We start from the raw sequence: 19,984 nt of genomic DNA on the forward strand, positions 1-19,984 counted from the left end.
GGTTTTTCATCATTTGATTTGTGTAATTTGGTTGCTCATTGATCAGCAGGATGCATCATTTTGATGAAGACCCACAATTGAGACTAATTTCACTTTCCAGAGTTTAAAAAATTTAACTCTCTTTCCTACTTGTTTGCAGAAAAGCTTACCAAAACTTTCTTTGTACAAAGTAAAGTTACCTCCCACTATCTGTTTTACATCAAAAATAGGAGAATGGCACTCATTTGCAACAGAAATGTTGCTAATACATGGAAAATTCTAAGTGGAGCTAATGGTTCTAGAGAATAATGCTGCTTTATATTTTCTCTCTCTCTCTCTTTTTTTTTTTTTTTTTTTTTTTACAACTAAAGGCTTCAAAAGAAGTTATGGGATTTTTCTTTTTTTCAAGGCCAAGAATTTTAACTTCCCCTCCATTATCATTCATTCTAGGACATAACCTGTATGTGATAGATAGTTAAAGCTTGAAACAATTAAATTGTCCTTCGTGTATCATATTAAAATACCTCATTAAAACCCAGGATTCCACAAAACATTGCAATCAAATACAATGAACTCAACAAACCATTTATTAAATGCTGATTCTGCTAGACATTAATACTATAAAGAAAAACAATAATGCTGTTCTTCTCAAGAAGATTACAACTTAATTTGGGTAAATGCATCTCCCTGAAAAAAATATGGTGGAATTTAAAATTAAACAGGAACAAAGGAAAGATACTGATAAAGTAATCTAATGTTTGGTATTAGAAAACAAAAATATTTAGTTGCAACGTGACTCTCTTTCCTTTAGACTAATACCAATCACAGGCAAGGTTTTTGACTTTTATAGCTGTAAGAATATTGAAGTTGGAGTCAAAAAACTCATGTTGATAAGACATACTTCCATCACTTTCTAGCCATGTAGTTTAGGACAAATACCTTAATCTCTTTGGGCCTTTGTTCCTTCTCTTACAAAAAATGGTCGCATAATGACTACCTTGCTACCTTAAATGGTTATTTTGAGGATCAGATGAAATAATGGAAATGGAGGGCATTCTAAAAGTATGCTTCTATACAAATGTAGCTTTTCTCATTTAGTTTTGTCTTCCTTTCAACAAAATAGAGATTGGCAAAGTCACGGTTCTTTTTTTTTTTTTTTCACAATCCATTTTATTAATGGGTACTTATGGAAGTATCTACTGAACAGATATTGCTAATGAATATACATGCAAAATATGTTGGATTTCATACCTTGCTGTTAAACTATATATATTTTTTTAACAATTTGACTATATGTGTTGATTATGTTGTCTCCAAAAGTAATTTAGTTGTTTTATATTCTCCTGATGTTAGGTATCAGCAGCTGGAGGAGGCAGCAGCTAGTCTGCGAGAACGCATTAGACACCTGGATGACATGGTCCATTGCCAGCAAAAGAAAGTCAAACAGATGGTTGAGGAGGTAAGCTTTTCATAAAGTATTATAATGCCAGACATGCTATCCATGGATTTTAGCAGCCATTAGGAATAAGGAATCTTTGGCCAATTGGCCAGTTCTAGATCTCTGCTTGATTTCATCAGTTCTTGGGTCAAATTATTCTGACCACAATCATTTTAGTACAGGGATTAATGGTCCCTGGCATAGATTTCTGTGGCTATCTTATTCACAATGGAGATTTATGAGATTAAAGATTAAAGAATTGAACATTTTCTAATAGCTAATCAACTGAATAATTTTCAAATGGCTATGATAACTTAATTTCATACCTATAGTCCAGTACTACATGGGGTATGATGAAAACTGCTTGTCTCAACTAGTAGTCACCACTAAATGGCTAAGTTACTTTCTGTCTCTAAATTTATCCTTCTCTTTTTTACTTCTTCCCTCCCTATCCTTTTCCTTTCCTTTCTTTCTTCCTTTGTTCTTCTTCCTCCCTCCTTTTCTCTGCCCTACATTGTGCCTTTCTCATCTATGCTTTCTCTCCCTCTATTTTCTTATTCTTTCCCTCTATTTCTACTGCCATTGCTTCTTTATAGTAGCTATTAAATAGAAGTAAATGATATAATTAATTCCTATTGTACTTACTGAATAAAGTTTCATGTTCCCTGTTCTTAACTGACACAGTAGGTAAGTCAAATATTTCATATTTCTTTTTAAAATAACACTTGAAAATTGTTGCTTTTTATTTTTATAAGGTTCCCCTCATCTTTGGAATGGGGAAGTTCATAACCCTTGATTTGTGTCATAAAGTCAGATATTGGTTGTTTGATACTGTGATATAGTATGACACTAGTTATACATTTGTGAGCTATTTTCCTTATACAAATTTTAAAATTACTTCCAGTGCTATTTCATTTGCAAACCTGATTAAAAAGAAAGACATTGACATTCTAGCTGGTTAGTAAACATTCCTCAGGGTCTGATTCCCTTTCTTATAAAAAAAAGTGGGGGGAAGGTTTCAACCTAATTAGCCTTCTAGTACTCAAAGTAAATATTGAAAATATATATATTTACATTGGGTATTGCTGTATACATTTGAAATTTGCTGATTATGTTTTGCCAATATAAAAATGATGCTATTACTTCTAAGGGTAGAGGGTAGAAAAGGAAAGGAGAAGGAATTTCTATTTTATTGCTTTAAAATGTGATTTAATTAGCATCTTGGCCTAAATTGAGAAATCAAATCATATCATAATGTATTTTGTAAGTCTTTTTTGTTGACTCTGGACTTTTAGTATTGTTATTATGCTCTTAATATAAATGTAAAATATGGCCAGCTACTCATATTCTGCTCCCTCCCCTTTTAACCCCCCCCTTTCCACATTGCTTCTGCCATCTCTTGTACATCTGTTTAGCTGCTCTGGCATCCATAGTACCTGTACCACAAGGACAGCATTCCTATTGGCTATTGTTATGGGGTCACTTCCTAAAGAAAAATGTTGCATTTCTGTTAGTCACTTACTGTAGGCAGAGTTTGTACTCATTATTGTGCAGGGAACTTTTAGAGAACATAACAAGAATTGAGAATTTTTTCATGTTCCATTACAGCTTGTGAGAAATTCCATTCAATATTTGTCTAATATTAGATACTGAGGAAAACCTAGGATGCGCTCTTTTGCTATTGGCTCCCTATTCCCTCAATAGGGAGCTTCTTTGGGAGCAACTTTTTTTCCCCTTTTTTGAGAATATTATTTTTCTTTTCCCCTCTCCTCTGTTATATCACTTCTTAAATTAAGAATATTTAACATTTGGTCAAATTATTCCCTACTACATAGAATAATGGTATCTCTTGCTTTCCTCAGAATATAGTAATAGATTACTAAACTTCCAAGGACTATGCTAAATAATCATATATATGTACATTTCTGATTGTGCTATAATGCTCAAATTTATAAGGGCTACAGTCAAATTTAGGAAATTTATTTAAATAAACATTTCATATTCAGGCAGGCTGGCTTTCATTTTGTTTGGTGGTTTGGAAATCTCTGTTCTTCATCTCAAATACAAAATATAATCAACATAACTATTTGTAAAGACAAAAACATTATTGTAAATAATTGGAGGCCTAAGGCAAGAGAAAAGTGAATTATAGTGTGTGTCCACATTACTGTTATATATGTTGTTAGCCTATCCAATATCTCTAAGCCCATTTGTTAGAATAAAATTACAGTCTAAGAGAATTGATTGTATGTGTGTGTGTGTGTGTGTGTGTGTGTGTGTGTGTGTATACATGTCAGAGGTGATATTTCTGGCTATTATGCTAAGTTTTATTGGTACATTAAGACCTTGCTTTAAAAATAAAAATATTTTACTCTTGAATCAAGTGCTTTTGAAGAGTACTACATCTGTTATTTCTTAAAAAAATGATGTTTTAAAGCAGCATGTCAATCATATATTCCTTTAATTTTCTGTTAGCTTCAAGTTGCAGAAAAAACAAGTGGCTTCAAGTCTCGGTTGCTGTATTTAATTATCATGGCAATCTTTTTTGGTTGTTGTTGTTCAAAGGTATCTTGAAAGAACTTTAACAAAAAGAAGTTCATCCAGAAGAGAGTTGATCACCATGGTGTGATGGATATGAGAATCATGTCCTATTGTGTGAACCAGTAGAAGGGATTGGTTAGGATTATCAGAAGGATTAAGCCTAAGAATAGAAATAACATCTATCTTCACATTTTTGAAGACCTATCATGTTGGGGAGAGCAAAGTCTTGTGCTGTGTTGTCTTAGAAGGCAAAAGGGTAAATATCACAAAGACATTTTTTTGGCTCAGCAAAAGATTAAACTGTTTATTGAAGAGGCAGAATGTCCCTGGGAGAGAGGATAGCTATCTGAGATGGCTTTGAAGAAAGGATTGCTCATGAAATGGGAGGCTGAACTTAGATAAAAAATCTTATATACATATATTATGATGGCATACTATAATTAAGATAGATATTAATATTTCCATTACTTTGGGAAGTTAAGTCAAATCAGCAGTCAAAATCAGATCATATTGTAAGGACAAACTTTGATAAGCAAATGTGTTTGAGAGGTTAGTGTGAAATCTTATTCCAGTGAGCCAAATATTTGTTTATTTGACTACAGAGTAAGTTTTTTATTGGTGGCAAATTAGTTGAGTAGTTTCCCTTATATTGTATTGAAGCTTGAAAGCTCATGAGTATTATGGATTGAGGGGTCACACTCACTGAAAATGTTACAATGTCTATGAAGAAATTCTATACATTAAAATAAGTGCTTTCCATTTTTAAATCGACCCAAGGTTACACTAGTATGTGGTTTTCTGAATTTAGTCCATTCTGTAAAAACAAAAAGAACTTACCTTTCTGTATTAAAGAAAACACAAGAGGAAAAAGCTTTGTAAACTATGAAATTCTCTGAGGATGATCTATATATGACCCTAACATAGAACTTTACACATAACTAGAATGATAAACTTTGTTATTGAGTCATTTTTCAGTCTTGTCTGACTCCTTGTGAATCCTATTTGGAGTTTTCTTGGTAAAGATACTGGAATGGTTTTTTGTTTCCTTCTCCTGCCTCACTGAGGGAAACAGAGTTAAGTGACTTGCCTAGGATCACACAGCTAGTAAACATCTGAGGCTAAATTTAAACTCAGAAAGATCAGTCTTCCTGATTCCAGGTTCAGTACTCTATCTACTGGGATAATTTAACTGCTAGGAAAATATAAGATGTTCAGGAAAAATAGACAAGAGAAGGAAAGGAGGTGATCTCTTTTTCATGAAGGATGTATACATATATTCAGCTGGGAGAGCCAAAAATTAAAATGACTTCCCCAGAAAAACCACCAGACTGAATTATATTTAAGAAATAATTTGGGGCAGCTAGGTGGCTCAGTGGATAGAGCATCAGCTCTGAAATCAGGAGGACCTCAAATCTGGCCTCAGACACTTAATACTTCCTAGATGTGTGATCCTGGGCAAGTCACTTAACCTCAGCAACTGCCTCAGCAAAAAAAAAAAAAAAAAAAAAAAAAGGAAATATATCCCTAATTAGACAGATGACATGAGTTGCACTTACTTGGTCATTAGAAAAGACCATAAGGGTCATGACTTCAAATGAATATAAAACTATTATATAGTGGGTGCTACCCAACTACTCGCTTATCTCCTCAGAGGACTCAGAAAGGAGAAAGACCTTAGAGTGGGGACATATACAAAATAGGAACAATCTCTGGTCCTTCCTTTGTATTCCTTATCTGACCGCCTTTTGTGGGGTAGGCCCTGCCTTGAATTAGGCTTCATGCATTATAAAATATATAGGCTTCCCAAATATCATTGCCTGGCACACAATGAACACTTAATAAATGCTGATTGACTGATTTTCAGTTATTAGTGTGGCAGAGAGAGAAAGGAATGAGACCAGAGGAGAACAAATTATTTTACTATCATTAAAAAAAAATACTTGCTTTTATTTATATAATCTACTTCCCTCCATTAGCACATATTTTAAAACCCAAATGAGGAGAAGGATGAGTATACACAGGAATGAACTAATGGGGGTGAATTCACCAAAGTACCAAGGAAGATGCTTAATTTTCCTCATCACTCGCAGCTCTACCACCTCTAAAGGCTTGGGCAAAGCACTTAACTGCTGTTAACACCTCTTTAAACCTTCAGACTTCAGCAAACACGGTCATTCACACCTCTTCAATTGCTGTGACCCAGCCTGCTGCCTTTGCCAACCAAAGCATCCCACTGGCCCATAGGAAAATAATGTGGAGAAGGAAAAAAAAAACTCTCATAATTTTCTTCAGACTTAGTAGGGAGAGGGGTGGATGGTTTTATAATTGCATATTTGTGCAAATGGGTGCCCACATTCTTTAGATTAATAAAAAGTAACTTAAATCATTATTCCCATGGCACTTTCCATTTCAACCAGCAGAAAGCATTACAATAATGTCCTCCCTCTAATATCTCTTTTATAGGTATCTAATACTTCTTTCTCTACAAAAAGTCAGTCCATGGGGTCTTCCCCATGTGGTCTCAGTAAGGATTGGCTTATGGCATAAGAAAAAAGGGTATAATTAGTTTTTATTTATTAAACTAGATCCTTGGTGGGTTCAGAAAGGCATGGAGCTTCCCAAGATGCTACTTCACAGCAGTAACTTAAGCTTTTGTCAAGTATGTGCCCAAGTCTTTAATTTATATAGCTAGTCCTTCCTCAATATTTCCTCTAGCTATGGTCCTTTCTATTTGAACTATATTCTAAACACTAGAAAAATCTCATCTAACTGGTTAGGCAGACAATCCAGAATCTGAAGCCACAAATGAAACAGAAACACAGAAGAGATGACCACAAAAGTATACCCATTTAAATAAGTGACAGGGAGATTTGTCTGCATCCATGACTTTCATCACCTTCTGTTGGAGAGTTATATCCTGCCACCTCCTGTCCTTCAGGAGTTCTTAGGCTGTCAGAGCCACAAATAATGACTAGAGAATGCTCTCTTTTTGGCTGATAGCCTTGTAGATAAATAAAAGTCTTACAAAGGCTGTCCAGATAGTTTGAGAGTACAGATTTTTATAAAGTAGAACGGATGTTATGGTTAACAGGAAGCAGAGATCAGGTGTAATACAGTATACCCTGTTCCTGTGGAGTTATATCTGGGATTGCCAGTGACTGAACATGATTTGTTTGTCCTCTTTGGACTGTGGTTCCCCCAGGACAAGTACTAGTGTCTCCCTAAATCTTCTTCCATTAGTTTAAAATCTTCAGGAAGTATCTATGAAAATTGGCTGTTCTGTAACTTTTTAGGAAGGGAATAGAGCCTTGGAATGATGGGATATCCCTGTAATTTTCATTCCTGGGAAGGTTGAAGGTGGCAGATCACTTGAGCTCAGGAATTTTGAGCTGCAGGAAGACTAACACAGATCAGGTGTCCACACGGAGTGCAGCACCAATATGGCGAGCCCTCTGGGGTAGTGGAGGCAGGCAGTATGCTCTGGGATGAAAAGGAGAGGTCAGAAGGCCCATATTGCAAATGGAGCAGGTCAACAGCATCCTTTGTTTCACAAATGGGGTCAGACTCAGGGTTGTGCCCTAAAGTGATCAATACACTTCTAGTTTAGGTAAGATGGAGAGACAATCTGAAAAAAAGAAAAGAAGGAAGAAAGAAAGGAAAGAAGAGAAAGAAAGAAGGAAATAAAAAAAATTAAAGTAGTTCAGGTCTTAATGTCTTATTTCTTAAGTATAAATAACACCTTTGCACAGTTTCTGAAAAACTGTTTTTCATAGAATGAACTGGGAGGGATCTTAGAAGTCATCTAGCACTGAAGGACTGGGGACCTGGGTTTGAGGGTTTTTATATTTTTTATAACTGCATGTCAATAGTATTGATTTCCTTTATAATTCTATTTATTTGCTTTTAAAAATCATTTTGAGAAGAAGATTTTAGGCATCCTCAGACTGACTAAAGGGTCCATGATACCAAAAAGGTTAAGAATTCTGATCTATGTTGACCTTCTCTCTCTGTGGATGAGAGAAATGAGATTTGGGTTGAAGGAAGGCTCACTAGGGGGTAATCTCAAGTTAGAAGAGACCTCAGAGTTGTATTATAGAGATATATCGATGTGAAGATATATGTGTCCGACATAGAATAGGCATTTTGGATAGAAAAAGACACGGCAGACCTGCCTGCTACCCATATCATAAAGTCTTTCTAAAATTGTTTTTCTTTTGTGTGCTCAAAAACAAAACCTGGCTCTTTTGGTCAGCTTTTTGTAGCTCTTCTCTCACTATCCTGCTACCAATCTTCAATAGTTTCCATCTTCAAAATAACCTTTACCCATAACATTTGTATACACAAGCATTCTTTTGTTCTATTTTTTCCCCACCACATTTTTTTACATAACTCTTTGACACACACAGTCACTTCATAGCCCTTACCAATATATATTATAGAAGATAGCCAAACATGTGCTGAATTTCACACTTTGTATCTTGCCATTGGTCTTGTATTCAGTCTGTTTTTTATTTTCTAAAGATAAAAGGTAAAATCTGCTTTATTTCTTTGGTCAGAGATTCATAATTTCTATCACTAGGTCACACAATTCCATTTTAAATGTGGGAGGGGAAAAGGAAAATTTCCAAAAGAATCTAGAACCCTAATCAACTGAATTGAACTGTTTCTAGATTATGTCCCACGAGCTGTTCTCCAGATTTAGTCTTCGTTTCTTTGGAAGATGATAAGTGGTGACCTGATCTGAGAAGCTTTTCCAATTATTCTGTGATGTACCATATGATGTTGGAAGAACATTCGTGGTGAAGAAGTGATACTTGCCCATTGGCATCCAATGACCAAAACATTAAGGAAATTCCATTAAGAAGAAAAATCCTAGGACTTTGGTTTGGGAAAATATCCATGTAGTTAAATACTACTCAGAAAATTACATCCTGTATGCTGCAAACAGAGAAGTGAAAGAATCTTAAGGACTGCTCTTTTGGAATATTTCAGAAACTGTAAGCAGACTTCAAGGTTAAAAAAAGAGAAAGGTCTGTTATTAAATTTTAAAATGCAAGTAAAAACAGTATTCAGGAAGTGACATTTAGAGGCTGGGTTCCAGACAATCCATACTTGAAAAATAAAACCTTATATACAGAATAAAGCTACAAATAATTAAGACATTACTGATGAGATGTGGAAAACTCTTGAAGATGGTATAAGGGTCATCAATGGATCTGATTTTCAAATGGATATGAACTAAGGAAGTTTTCCTTACAAAGTCACTCTTGATCCCCCCTCAAAATAATTAAGCAAAAAAATGCTTATATAGTTTTTAGTGACCAATAATGTACTTTTACGGGGTGGGAGGCTGTTGTAATAGATAGAATAGACATCAGCATTTGAGCTTTATTTAAGCATGAATTGGATCATTTTCCTTTCTGAAAGGGTTAATAATAAATGTCTCCCAGAATTGTGGTGAGTAAAAAATGAGATAGCATATATAAAGGACGTTACAAATCTTAAAGCCTACATAGAGTGTTTCTGAGAGGCAGCAGGGTTTGTTGGAAACAACACTGGACTTGGGTTCAAGTTCCAATTCTATAATTTACTTATTGCATGACTTTAGGTGAGTCATTGAAATTCTTTTAATCTTCATTTCTTCATCTTTAAAAAGGAGATAGATCACTTATATTAATTATCTTGCTAGGCAAAGCAAGATTAAATGAGATATTATGTGTAAAATGTATTGTACCCCCTGAAGTCCTATATAATTATAGGTTAATATTTTTAGAGTTGCAGTCATGGTAGTAGTAGAAAGAACATGAAAACAAATTATTATGATAATTTATATAGACTTTAAGATTTGTAAAATCCTTTACATACACTATCTCATTTTATCCTCACCACAACTCTGGGAGGCATTTACTGTTATTATCCCTACTTCTACAATTGAAGGAACTGAGGTACATACAGGTTAAATTAAGGTCACACAACTAGTCCAAAGGGAGATTTGAACTGAGACTGATTCTAGGTCTATTATTTTATTCATAGTAATACCTTTATGCCTAGAATAAGAGTTCTTATCATTTCTTTGACGTTGGATGAGTCATTTATTTAATTAGCCTTCTCTGAACCTCAATTTCCTCATCAGTGAGTGAGGGAAAGTGTCATCAGAATAGATAATCTAGCTTTAACATTTTTTGATTTCCTGAAGAAACAAAACATGTTGATATGAAATAGTATCTTATTCAACCTTCTAACATTCTTGTAGAGTAAGTGGGAGATATTTTCTCAAATAAAAGAGTTGAAACATGGAATAGTAGCAATCAGCCAATAAATATTTATTAAACACTTACTATGTGTCAGGTGCTACCTTAGGTACTGAAATACAAAGTCAAAAGGCAGCCCATTCAACCCTAAGCACTTTAAAGATATTTCTAGTATCTCTGACCATACTTTAATCAAGGGGAGGGTTTTTCTATAGGTCCATTCCCTTTTGGGGAGGGTTAAGTTTACCACTTTTAAGTCTAGGGCAGAAGCAGCTACAGAAGACAGAATCCAGCCTTGCAAATGCTACATTGACTGATTTCCTAACCTTCTAGGTATTGAAACCTACTTCCATCTGTTTCAAGGGACTTACCTCAGCTTGATCCATTATCTATCTGCTTGAGACTTATTGTTTAGCAGAATTCTCATCCTGTACCATTGCTAGTAACATCCCAGTATGAGGTTGCCATTAGAAAATATTTATATGGAATGAATTCTTAGTAAATAGAAGTGTTAAAATTCTAAATGGCAGAATTTGTTATGGTCTTGTTCTTAGTTTAATTTTTAAATATTAATATATTCTACTAAGTGTGAAGTTTACAGACAATGCCAGAAATATCATATGTACATAAGCTGTGTGTGTGTGTGTGTGTGTGTGTGTGTGTGTGTGTGTGTGTTATGGAAGACAACAGAGGTAGCTGGATGGGACGGTAGATAGAGCTCTGGGCTTGGAAGACTTGAATTCTTCAGACACTAGCCCTGCCATATTAACTGTGTAAACTTGACCAACTCATCTGTCTGACTTAATTTCCTCAACTATAAAAGGGGGGTAATAACAGCACCTACCTCACAGGGTTGTTGTGAGGGTCAGTTGGAATGTTTGTAATGCACTTTGCACAGTGCCTGGCACACAGTAGGCACTATATAAATGCTTATTCCCTTCCCCCTTCCTTTTCCCTACTGCAATTTCGTTTTACGAAGTACATATAATATAGATGGTGTTCTTATTGTTCTCTTAAAAGTCAGACATGTTTTTCTTTCAAATGTTATTAAATAAATCCTGTTGTTCTACAGAGTAGTTGCTCTTTTGACTCCAAATATGTGTAGAAGACAAATATATCTAGAAGGTTCAAACTATTCCTGTGAAGCGGGCGGTGGGGGAGGGAATTGGGGGGGTAGCGGGGAGGGGGAGTGAGGAGTGGGGAGAGGAATCAGGAGTAAGCCATCAATATCACTTAAGCAATGGGACACTTCTTGCCAATGAGATGAATGTTCTGGCCATTTATGGCTCTTACACATCCCTTGGGGAATGTGATCCCTGACCATCTATGGAAAATCCAGCCTGGGGGCCAGCAGGTGTAGTAGGAGAAGGGAACATGTTTAGCTTGTACTAAAAGCAATGATGAGATCCCTCTGGTTCACACTGAACAAACCCCCTTTGCCTTGGGGTGGGAAAGATGTCAGAGCACTGTGATAGATAAGAGAACAGAAAACAGATATCAGGAAAACTTGGATTCAAATAATGCCTCAGGCACTTAGTAACAGTATGACTCTTGGCAAGTTATAATATTCCTTTAGGTCTCATTTTCTCAAAAGAGATTAAACTCAATGATATTTTAATTTCCCCCCAGTTCCAGTAATGTAGACCTAGAACTTACAGAAGCATTGTTGAAACATTCTTCTTCAGATACTTTCTACAGGAGCTCCTTATTCTGTTTTCTTATCCTTCTATCACTAATTTATGGAAAATAGGAGTTCTATACAAGTGAATATTTGGTATGATTAAAAAGAAAGTTAAAAAAAAACTTGTTGGCAATACATACAGTAATTGAAAATATGCTAATCTGCCTGATTCTGAACTACTCTTGTCTCAAGAAACTTATACCTGCTCAAACTAAATCTCAAGAAATTTGCATTTGCCCCCTATGAAAGCAGGGATAAAAAAGCTTGATACAAACCTTTTCCACTTCTTCCTCTCAAGAGAATCTCAATTAACAACCAATTTAACTAGCAAACCATTTTTACGTTTAAATAACAATCATACATAATTTCCTTTCCAGTATAGTCTATGGGGTAGGTAATGCCACAAGCTCAGGTGGAGTGTGATATTTGACTAAATGTCCTCAGTGGGAGAAGAGCACAGTGTGAAACAGGAGAGTGAAAAAGTCTTTGCCATTTCTAAATGATTCATATTAATTTCAGTCACAGCATTTAAAAAAATTAACCAATTCCTGGAAAAATGATCTAACATGCTATTAAAAAGTAGAAACCACTCACTGAGAACTTCTTCTTCTCTCCTCCTTTCCTTATTTCATGTCATTCAACTTTCTAACAAAAAATATCTCTTTCATCAATCTTGTCTCACAAGAAGTGGCTCTTTTTGCTGAGATGAACCCATTTATATGCCTGTGATCCCATTCCATCCCATCTCATCTTTTCCAGAATCCCCCATGTGTCATCTCCTCTCTCACTTTAACTTCATTCTCTGTTTATTAGTTGGTTTTCTACTGCCTACAAATATATCTTCTTGGGGAAGAATACATGTCTTCCCCAAGCTCAAAAACATTTCACTTAATCCATCCACACCTACTGGTAGTGATGGTATGGCTTTTCTCTTTTGTGATTAGAACTTTTTGAGAAGGCTATCTACAGTCAATGCCTCCACTTTCTCTCCTCTCACTCTTTTCTGAATTCTGCAATTTTACTTCCAACTTCATCATTCAACAGGAACTCTCTCTCCAAAGTACAAATGATCTCTTAATTACCTGGTCTAATGGTCTTTTGTCAACTGTTATAACCATCATGCATTATTTGCAGCCTTTAGATTATTGGTGCCTCTTTTGTTGTTCTTTTCTCTCTAGGTTTTCTTTCTCCTGGTTTTCCTATCTTTCTGATTCTTTTCAGTTGTTTTGCTGGATCTTCATTTCATCCATCAACTATGAGTATCCCCTAAAGATTTCTTTTCTTTCTATACTATTTCACTTAGTTATCTCACCTTCCATGTATTCAACTATCATCTTATATATAAACTAGTGTGATAACTTTCTGCTTGGTTGTCTTGCCTATAATTTCTCCCCACTCCAGTCCATCCATCCAGCCATCAAATTGATCTTCCTTAAGTATAAATTTCATGACATCACTCCTCCCCCTACTCCTCCATTTCTTAACTCCAGTGGTTCCCTTTTGTCACTATGTCACTATGTCACTCAAATACAAAATCCTCTCTGTTTTAAAGTCCTTCATAACCTGGTCCCCTCCTACCTTTTCAGTCTTCTTATACTTTGCTCCGTTCTATATAACCTGAAATCCAGTGGCTTTTTTGCTATTCCTTGAACAAATTTCCAAATTCCAGGCATTTTTGCCTATTGTGTCTTTTGCCTGAAATTTTCTACCTCCCAGTTTGCAGTTTCCATTCTACAAAAAGTTTTTCCTAGTTCTTAATTTTATTGACTTCACATTTTGGGATTATCTCCAATTTATCCTATATAAATATATTATATAACTTATTTGTATTCTCATTGCTTAACACAATGCCTAGCATATAGTAGGGATTTAACAAATGTTTGTTGAATTGATTAAAGGCTGATTTGTGAGCATTTCCCTGATCTACTGGTCCAAAAAAAATTAAGGAAAAAACAATTACTTGTTTTTGATGAATTAAAATTTCATCTTGATTATCTTTTCTATTATTCCAATTATCATCCAAATTCAGTGCAAAATTTGCCTAAGCAGCATGGTACAACATAAAAAGTATGGGCTTAGGGATCTGAAGATGTGTTCAAAATGTGTCTCTGATGTTAACTATTTGTGTGACTTTGGTCAACCACTTGTGTTTTTAGTTTCTTCAATTTTAAAATAAGGAGATTAAAATAGATGACTTCTGAGATTTTTTTAGTTCAAAATTTAATATCATGCATCATATCACTTATGCCTTTCCCACCTCTATCTACTATTAGACTTTTCCAGTACAAGGCCTTGATTTCTTGGAAATTGGGGGGAAATAGCATAGGGCTGGCTGTTGATTCACATGCATGGTCTTCATGCCATCAGGGAGAATATGGAGTGATATCTTAGAAAGAATGATAGGCTATGTTTATAGTGCTGAGTTTCTGTATTTGGAAATTGTTTGGGATAGTGGTAGTGGGAAGAAATGAATTCACTATGAAAAGGGTGGTTAAAGAAAAGCAAATGAATAGCATTTTGCTATATTGCATTTATATTTATTTTGTTACACATTTCTCAATTACATTTTAACCAATTTAGGCTACATACATGAATTCGACAACTCTGTTCTAAACCAAAAATGTATTATTTCTTAGGACTTTAGCTCCAGATATCTCACTTGGAAGAGAAAGTTCTGCACAAGCCCTAATAGAGGATCTTAAGCTGTGATCTATGGACCCTTCCAAGAGTGAGGGGATAGATTTCAGGGAGGCATTAACTTGGTTGGGTAAAAAAAAAAAATACATTTTTATTTTAATTTAATATCCTTTATAATTATATGTATTTGATTTTGTGCATTTAAAAATATTATTTTAAGAAGGGATCTGTAGGCTTCCCTAGACTGCCAACAGGGTCTGTGACACAGAACAGGTTAAGAAGTTATTACATCTAGGTCCTAAACTCAAAGATTTTGAAGAAGATTCTTTGCCCCATTATTCAGCAATAGTTTTGTAGGCCTCTTTGTAAATGAAACATTCAATAGAAGGTTGGAAGCTAAAGGAATTTCATCCTCCAAACCCCCAATCACCACCCTTTCCCCTCCCCTTACTTCCTGCCCCTGGCAAAAGACTGAAGAGACAGAAAGGGGGTAAGGGAAAAAAACAACCATATCTCTTCTATTCAAAGTGATCAAAAGGAATGCATTTATGGAGATCTCCCCATCTTCCCCCATCCTGTAGTAGGTTCTAATATTTTACAAAACTGGTATAAGTAGACTGTCCCCTATCACCCAGATCTATTTTAATTTAGTCCAGTTTAAGAGTACAAATAGATCTTTTATGTATGGGTATTTCCTTCCCGTATGATTATAAAGTTGGTAAGGGAAATCTGTCTATCAGTGCCATATGAGTAATGAAGTATCTATCTCTTACTTTATGAGGTTATATTTGAGTATTAGAAAATATTTTGGCCAGGGGTGGGGAAAGTTTTAAAAAATCTCTTTTTACAAGAAATTCAGGGACAGAACAATTCTGATGGCACAGGGAGAACTACCATTTTCCTCTTTTGGGTGATTATAAATTCTCTGTGAATGTGTTCAAGCCATAAAATCAATTTATACCTCTTTGTATCATTTGTATACACCTAAGGATGATTTTTAGGTGCTTCAGAGGATTAGATTTAATTATTGTGTTGCCTACTTTAAAAAGGAGTGGACATATCATGAGCCTAAAATAAAAGTCAAACAAAAGTAGATTATTTTATCTTGGAAGCCAGTTTCATCTTGAGCCCTTTAAATGGCATAATTCTATTACTGTACATTACTCGGAACTTAATAGAAAAAATTGATTAAAATATGAGCACTGTCCGTTGTATGTGCCCTGGCTGAATGCCACAAGACACATTAATTGAAAATGAATTTTCACAAACTGAATCAGGCATCATGAAGATGAAAAATGTACCTTTTTACCCCTTTCTTTCATTGATTTTTCATTTTCCCCTCTTAACTTCATTTAGCAATTTTTCAGTTTCACTTTGTTCATGCTTTAATTCATTCCATCCTTTTCCTCTCAATTGGAGTATTATAACTTTTTCCCCTCGTTGTAAGCTACTTTTTTGTAGTATATTACAGCAGGGCAAATTCTGATAACTTAATAGCTGACTTAGTTCTTCCGATATGGTTTATTTCAGGAAAAAGGTTTAGTATTTCCATTATTTTTTAAAATTGCTTCCTGAGGTCATTTTTTATCTTGAGGTTTCTATTTTTAATATAAAAATAAATGCTTAAAGCACAATCACTTTAATATAATTATATTAATTATTTAATTAATATAATAAAATTAATATAAATTTTAAAATTAATATAATTAATGGCAGATGTAATTATGAAACCTTTCCTGTGAAGAGAATGAAATATGGATTAATCTTATTATATGTGGAGGTGTCAAAGTAGTTTGAGTGAGGTTTGAGGTTCCAAAGTATAAGACAAGGAAGAGCAGAACATCACAAGACAAACAGCATGCGAAGGAATTCAGCAGAAAGTAATGCTTCTTATTGAGGGGAAATTTAATAAAGGGCAATCAGGAAGGATGAAAACAGATCACATCCTTAGGGATCCTTAGGTGAAATAAGGTATCCCAAACTAGTAAAGCCACCTGGGTTTATGTAGTATTCCAGGAAGTGGAGCGGAAAGATGAGGAGCCTGGACCTGAAGTACAGGTCAAAGTTTGGGGATTAGAGCTGATTCATACTTGGGGGTAGGGGAAAAGTTTGGGAAATCTGAAAAATTAGTAAATGGTAGGGTAATCCCACCAGGATGCATAATAATGCAGGGGATAGAGTGCTGGCCTGGGGCCAAAAAGGCTCAGCTTCCTGAATTCAAATCCAGCCTCAATCATTTACTAGCTATGTGATCCTAGCCAAGTCACTTAATTCTATTTGCCTCAGTTTCCTTATCTATAAAATGAGTTGGAGGAAGAAATGGCAAACCACTCTGGTATCTTTGCCAAGAAATCCCCAAATGTGGTCACAGAGAATCAGATATTAATTATCAATAACACTATAGAAGTGAATTCTATCAGTCAGCCACTAGAGTATGAGATAAAGCTGAAGTAGAACGTTCTTTTATGTTTCTGTCTTTGTGAAAAACCAAATATCTGTTGCTAAGAGTGAGCATTGCTCATTCAGTACCAGTGGCAAAATGTCTCTCAAAACCCCCCATAAAATATTATATTACAATTGATACTTATATACTCTTTTCTTTTTTAAATAGTATTTTCTTTTTCCAAATATAGTTTTCATCTTTGCAAAACCTCACGTTCCAAAATTTTCTCCCTCCCCTCCTCAAGACAGCAAGCAATCCAATATAGGTTAAATGTGTAATTCTTCAAACATATTTCCATATTTATCATGTTGCACAAGTAAAATCAGATCAAAAAGGGAAAAACATGAGAAAAAAAACCAAGCAAACAACAAGAAAGAAGTGAAAATACTATGCTTTCATATGATCTTTTATTTTTCACAGGCACAGGCATATGTACAAAATTTTATTTACAATTAGAAGAACTAGATGTCAATCATGAAACTGAATTATAGAGTTTATATCATGATCTATCACATATTTAGAGGGATTAAATAGTGGTTCTGCCATTTATTAACAGAGTGATTCTGGGCAAATAATTAAAATTTCCTGGGCCTCAGTTTCCTTACCTATAAAATTCAGGAGCTCTGGACTAAGGTTCATTTTAGCTTTAAATTTATGCTCCCAAGGCTCAGATAACAAAAAACTTAGATGACTGTGAAACTAAACTAAAACTTTAAACTGTGAAACTAAAAGTTACCTTGGGCAGCTAGGGAGTACAGTACTTAGAGCACTACTTTTGGCATCAGGAAGACTATCATCCTCAGTTCAAATTTGGCTTCAGACACTTAGTAGCCATGTGATCCCAGGCGAGTTTGTCTCAGTTTCCTCATCTGTAAAATTAGCTGGAGAAAGAACACTGCAGCATCTTTGCCAAGAAAATCACAGTGTTGCATACCACTGAGCAACAACAACAAAAAGCTACTTCAGCACAAGTTTATGATGAAGCTACTTAACATTTTTACTTTAAAAACTTGTTAAACTGGTTTTTATAAATATTTTCTTCTGCTAGAGATGCAAGCTTTTTTTCTAAAAAAATTAATTCCTTTAAGTTTCAAATTCCAAACTTTCTTTTCCAAGATGAGATGCAAGCTTTTTTAGAAATCCATTTAAATTAATTCTCTAAAGCAGTTTGGATTCTATTTATATTTTATAAATATATATAAGGATCAGGATGGTATGTGCAATTTCAACATCTAAAAGAAAAGTTATTTAAATTTAATTTCTTTTATTTAATTCTACTAATTTATCCACATTTAAATTCTTTTACCCAATATTTTCTTGGAGATTGCTCTGTGATAGGAGAGACAGTTCTGCTTTTTTATAGATAGACAACAAAATTAGTCTTTTCTGATTGAAAAATCATGTAATGGAGAGAGTTTGTGGAGGGAATCTAGTCCCTTTCTCCTCCTGCCTTGGCCAATGAGACAAAGAAGATGCTGAGGAGAACAGGACAGCAATAGATCTTCATAGTCAATAAAAAGGATAGAAGGATGGGTTAAGGTAGTTCCTTCAGTTAGCTAGAATGGGATAAAGCTGTTGGCAACTATGTAGAACTAGTTTTTGACATGAAAACTGACTTGATGTCTTAGAAATGAAATTCTAGAAATATGTACTGGGCCCATAAGGTATCCAAATATAAGATAAAGATTCAGAGTGAGTTAGAAATGAGCATTCTAATCAGATCTAGGACAACAGCTAGGGAAACCTGTGCTTTATGACAATTTAGCATAGTGAGTAAATTGTATCTAGATATTTTTGATTTTAGAAACTTAATTTCCAAGCTTTGTCATTTTTAGTAGTCATTTTTTTAAAGGGAAAACCTTTAAACCAAACAAACCCAGGAAAAAAAATTTGAACAAATCCACGGTTCTAATCTCTTTCAGATAATTCTATAGCACAGGGCCTGGTAGTTTGTACTAAGCCACCTACTACCACTTGGTGGCAGCTTAACCTAATTAGAGACTGCTTTCTTTTGAATGTTGTATAAAACTGTTTAAATTTAAACAGGAAACCTAAACTAATAAAGTGATTACTGCAAACACGCATGCTGGTAATATACTGCCCCAGATTGTAATCACAGAATTCTTGGGGTTATAGATCGAAGAGATGTCTAGTACTTTAAACCTTCCCCAGGAATTCTGTTCCATATGAGGTTAGCCACTGAAATTCAAGACAGGCTTTCTAAGTGTGGGCCCGTTCTAATCCAGGCAACTATTCCAGTCATCACAGAAAAAGTTAAGTAAGGAAGGCATGATCAGATTGTACTTTTTGGGATCAGCCTTAATGAAAATAGATGCCATTAAAAATATCAAAAATTAAGTTACTCTTCTACTGAATAGTTCTATTTCTGCTGTTCCCTCTTTTCCTTTTAGTTTGTCAGAAATGTAATATTCTTATAATTTTACATTATTATTTATCACTGCACTGCTTCCCTTTATTCACAATGTGTTTACTCACAATATGTCTTTTTTAAATTAAAGCTAATTTTTAGAGGTTTTTTTGTGAGATTTAATCTAAGTGTTGCAATGGTTAAAGGAAGATCTGAGTTTAAGCCTTGCCTTAGATATTTACTATTTGTGTGATCCTGAAGAAATCACTTAATTTTTGTCTCAGTTTCTTCATTTGTAAAATTGAGATAATAGCAGAAATCTTACAAATTTGTTGGGAGAGCAAATACTTTACTATGAAAGTGATATTTAACAATGGGGAAAAATAAATTTGTAAATTTTTAAATGGGATAGCTAGGTGGTACAGTGGATAGAATACAGGGTCTGGACTCAGGAAAACTTGAATTCAATTCTGGCCTCAAACACTTATTAGCTGTGTGAACTTTGGCAAATCATTTAACCCTTTTTGCCTCAGTTTCCTCATATATATAATGAGTTGGAGAAGGAAATGGCAGACCCATCCAGGATTTTTGCAAAGGTGTGACTGAAACAACTGAACAATAACAAACTTTAAAGTGCTATATGAAT

The 19,984-nt window shown here is 34.7% G+C and overlaps 1 protein-coding gene across 4 annotated transcripts in view; it reads left to right on the forward strand.

Moving 5' to 3' along the window:
- The window catches only part of MYZAP (myocardial zonula adherens protein), a 112,353-nt gene that overhangs the window by 71,879 nt on the left and 20,490 nt on the right, over nt 1-19,984 (forward strand). For 3 of the 4 annotated variants that reach the window (XM_051980722.1, XM_051980723.1, XM_051980725.1), the window contains one exon: nt 1,333-1,438. In XM_051980722.1, the coding sequence (XP_051836682.1) occupies nt 1,333-1,438 (106 nt within the window). Of the gene's footprint in view, nt 1-1,332; nt 1,439-8,628; nt 8,956-19,984 lie in introns of all 4 variants that reach the window. The other variant, XR_007951025.1, reaches the window with a different exon arrangement.

This window comes from Antechinus flavipes, chromosome 2 (assembly GCF_016432865.1).
Source record: "Antechinus flavipes isolate AdamAnt ecotype Samford, QLD, Australia chromosome 2, AdamAnt_v2, whole genome shotgun sequence".
NCBI classification, from domain to species: Eukaryota; Metazoa; Chordata; class Mammalia; order Dasyuromorphia; family Dasyuridae; genus Antechinus; species Antechinus flavipes.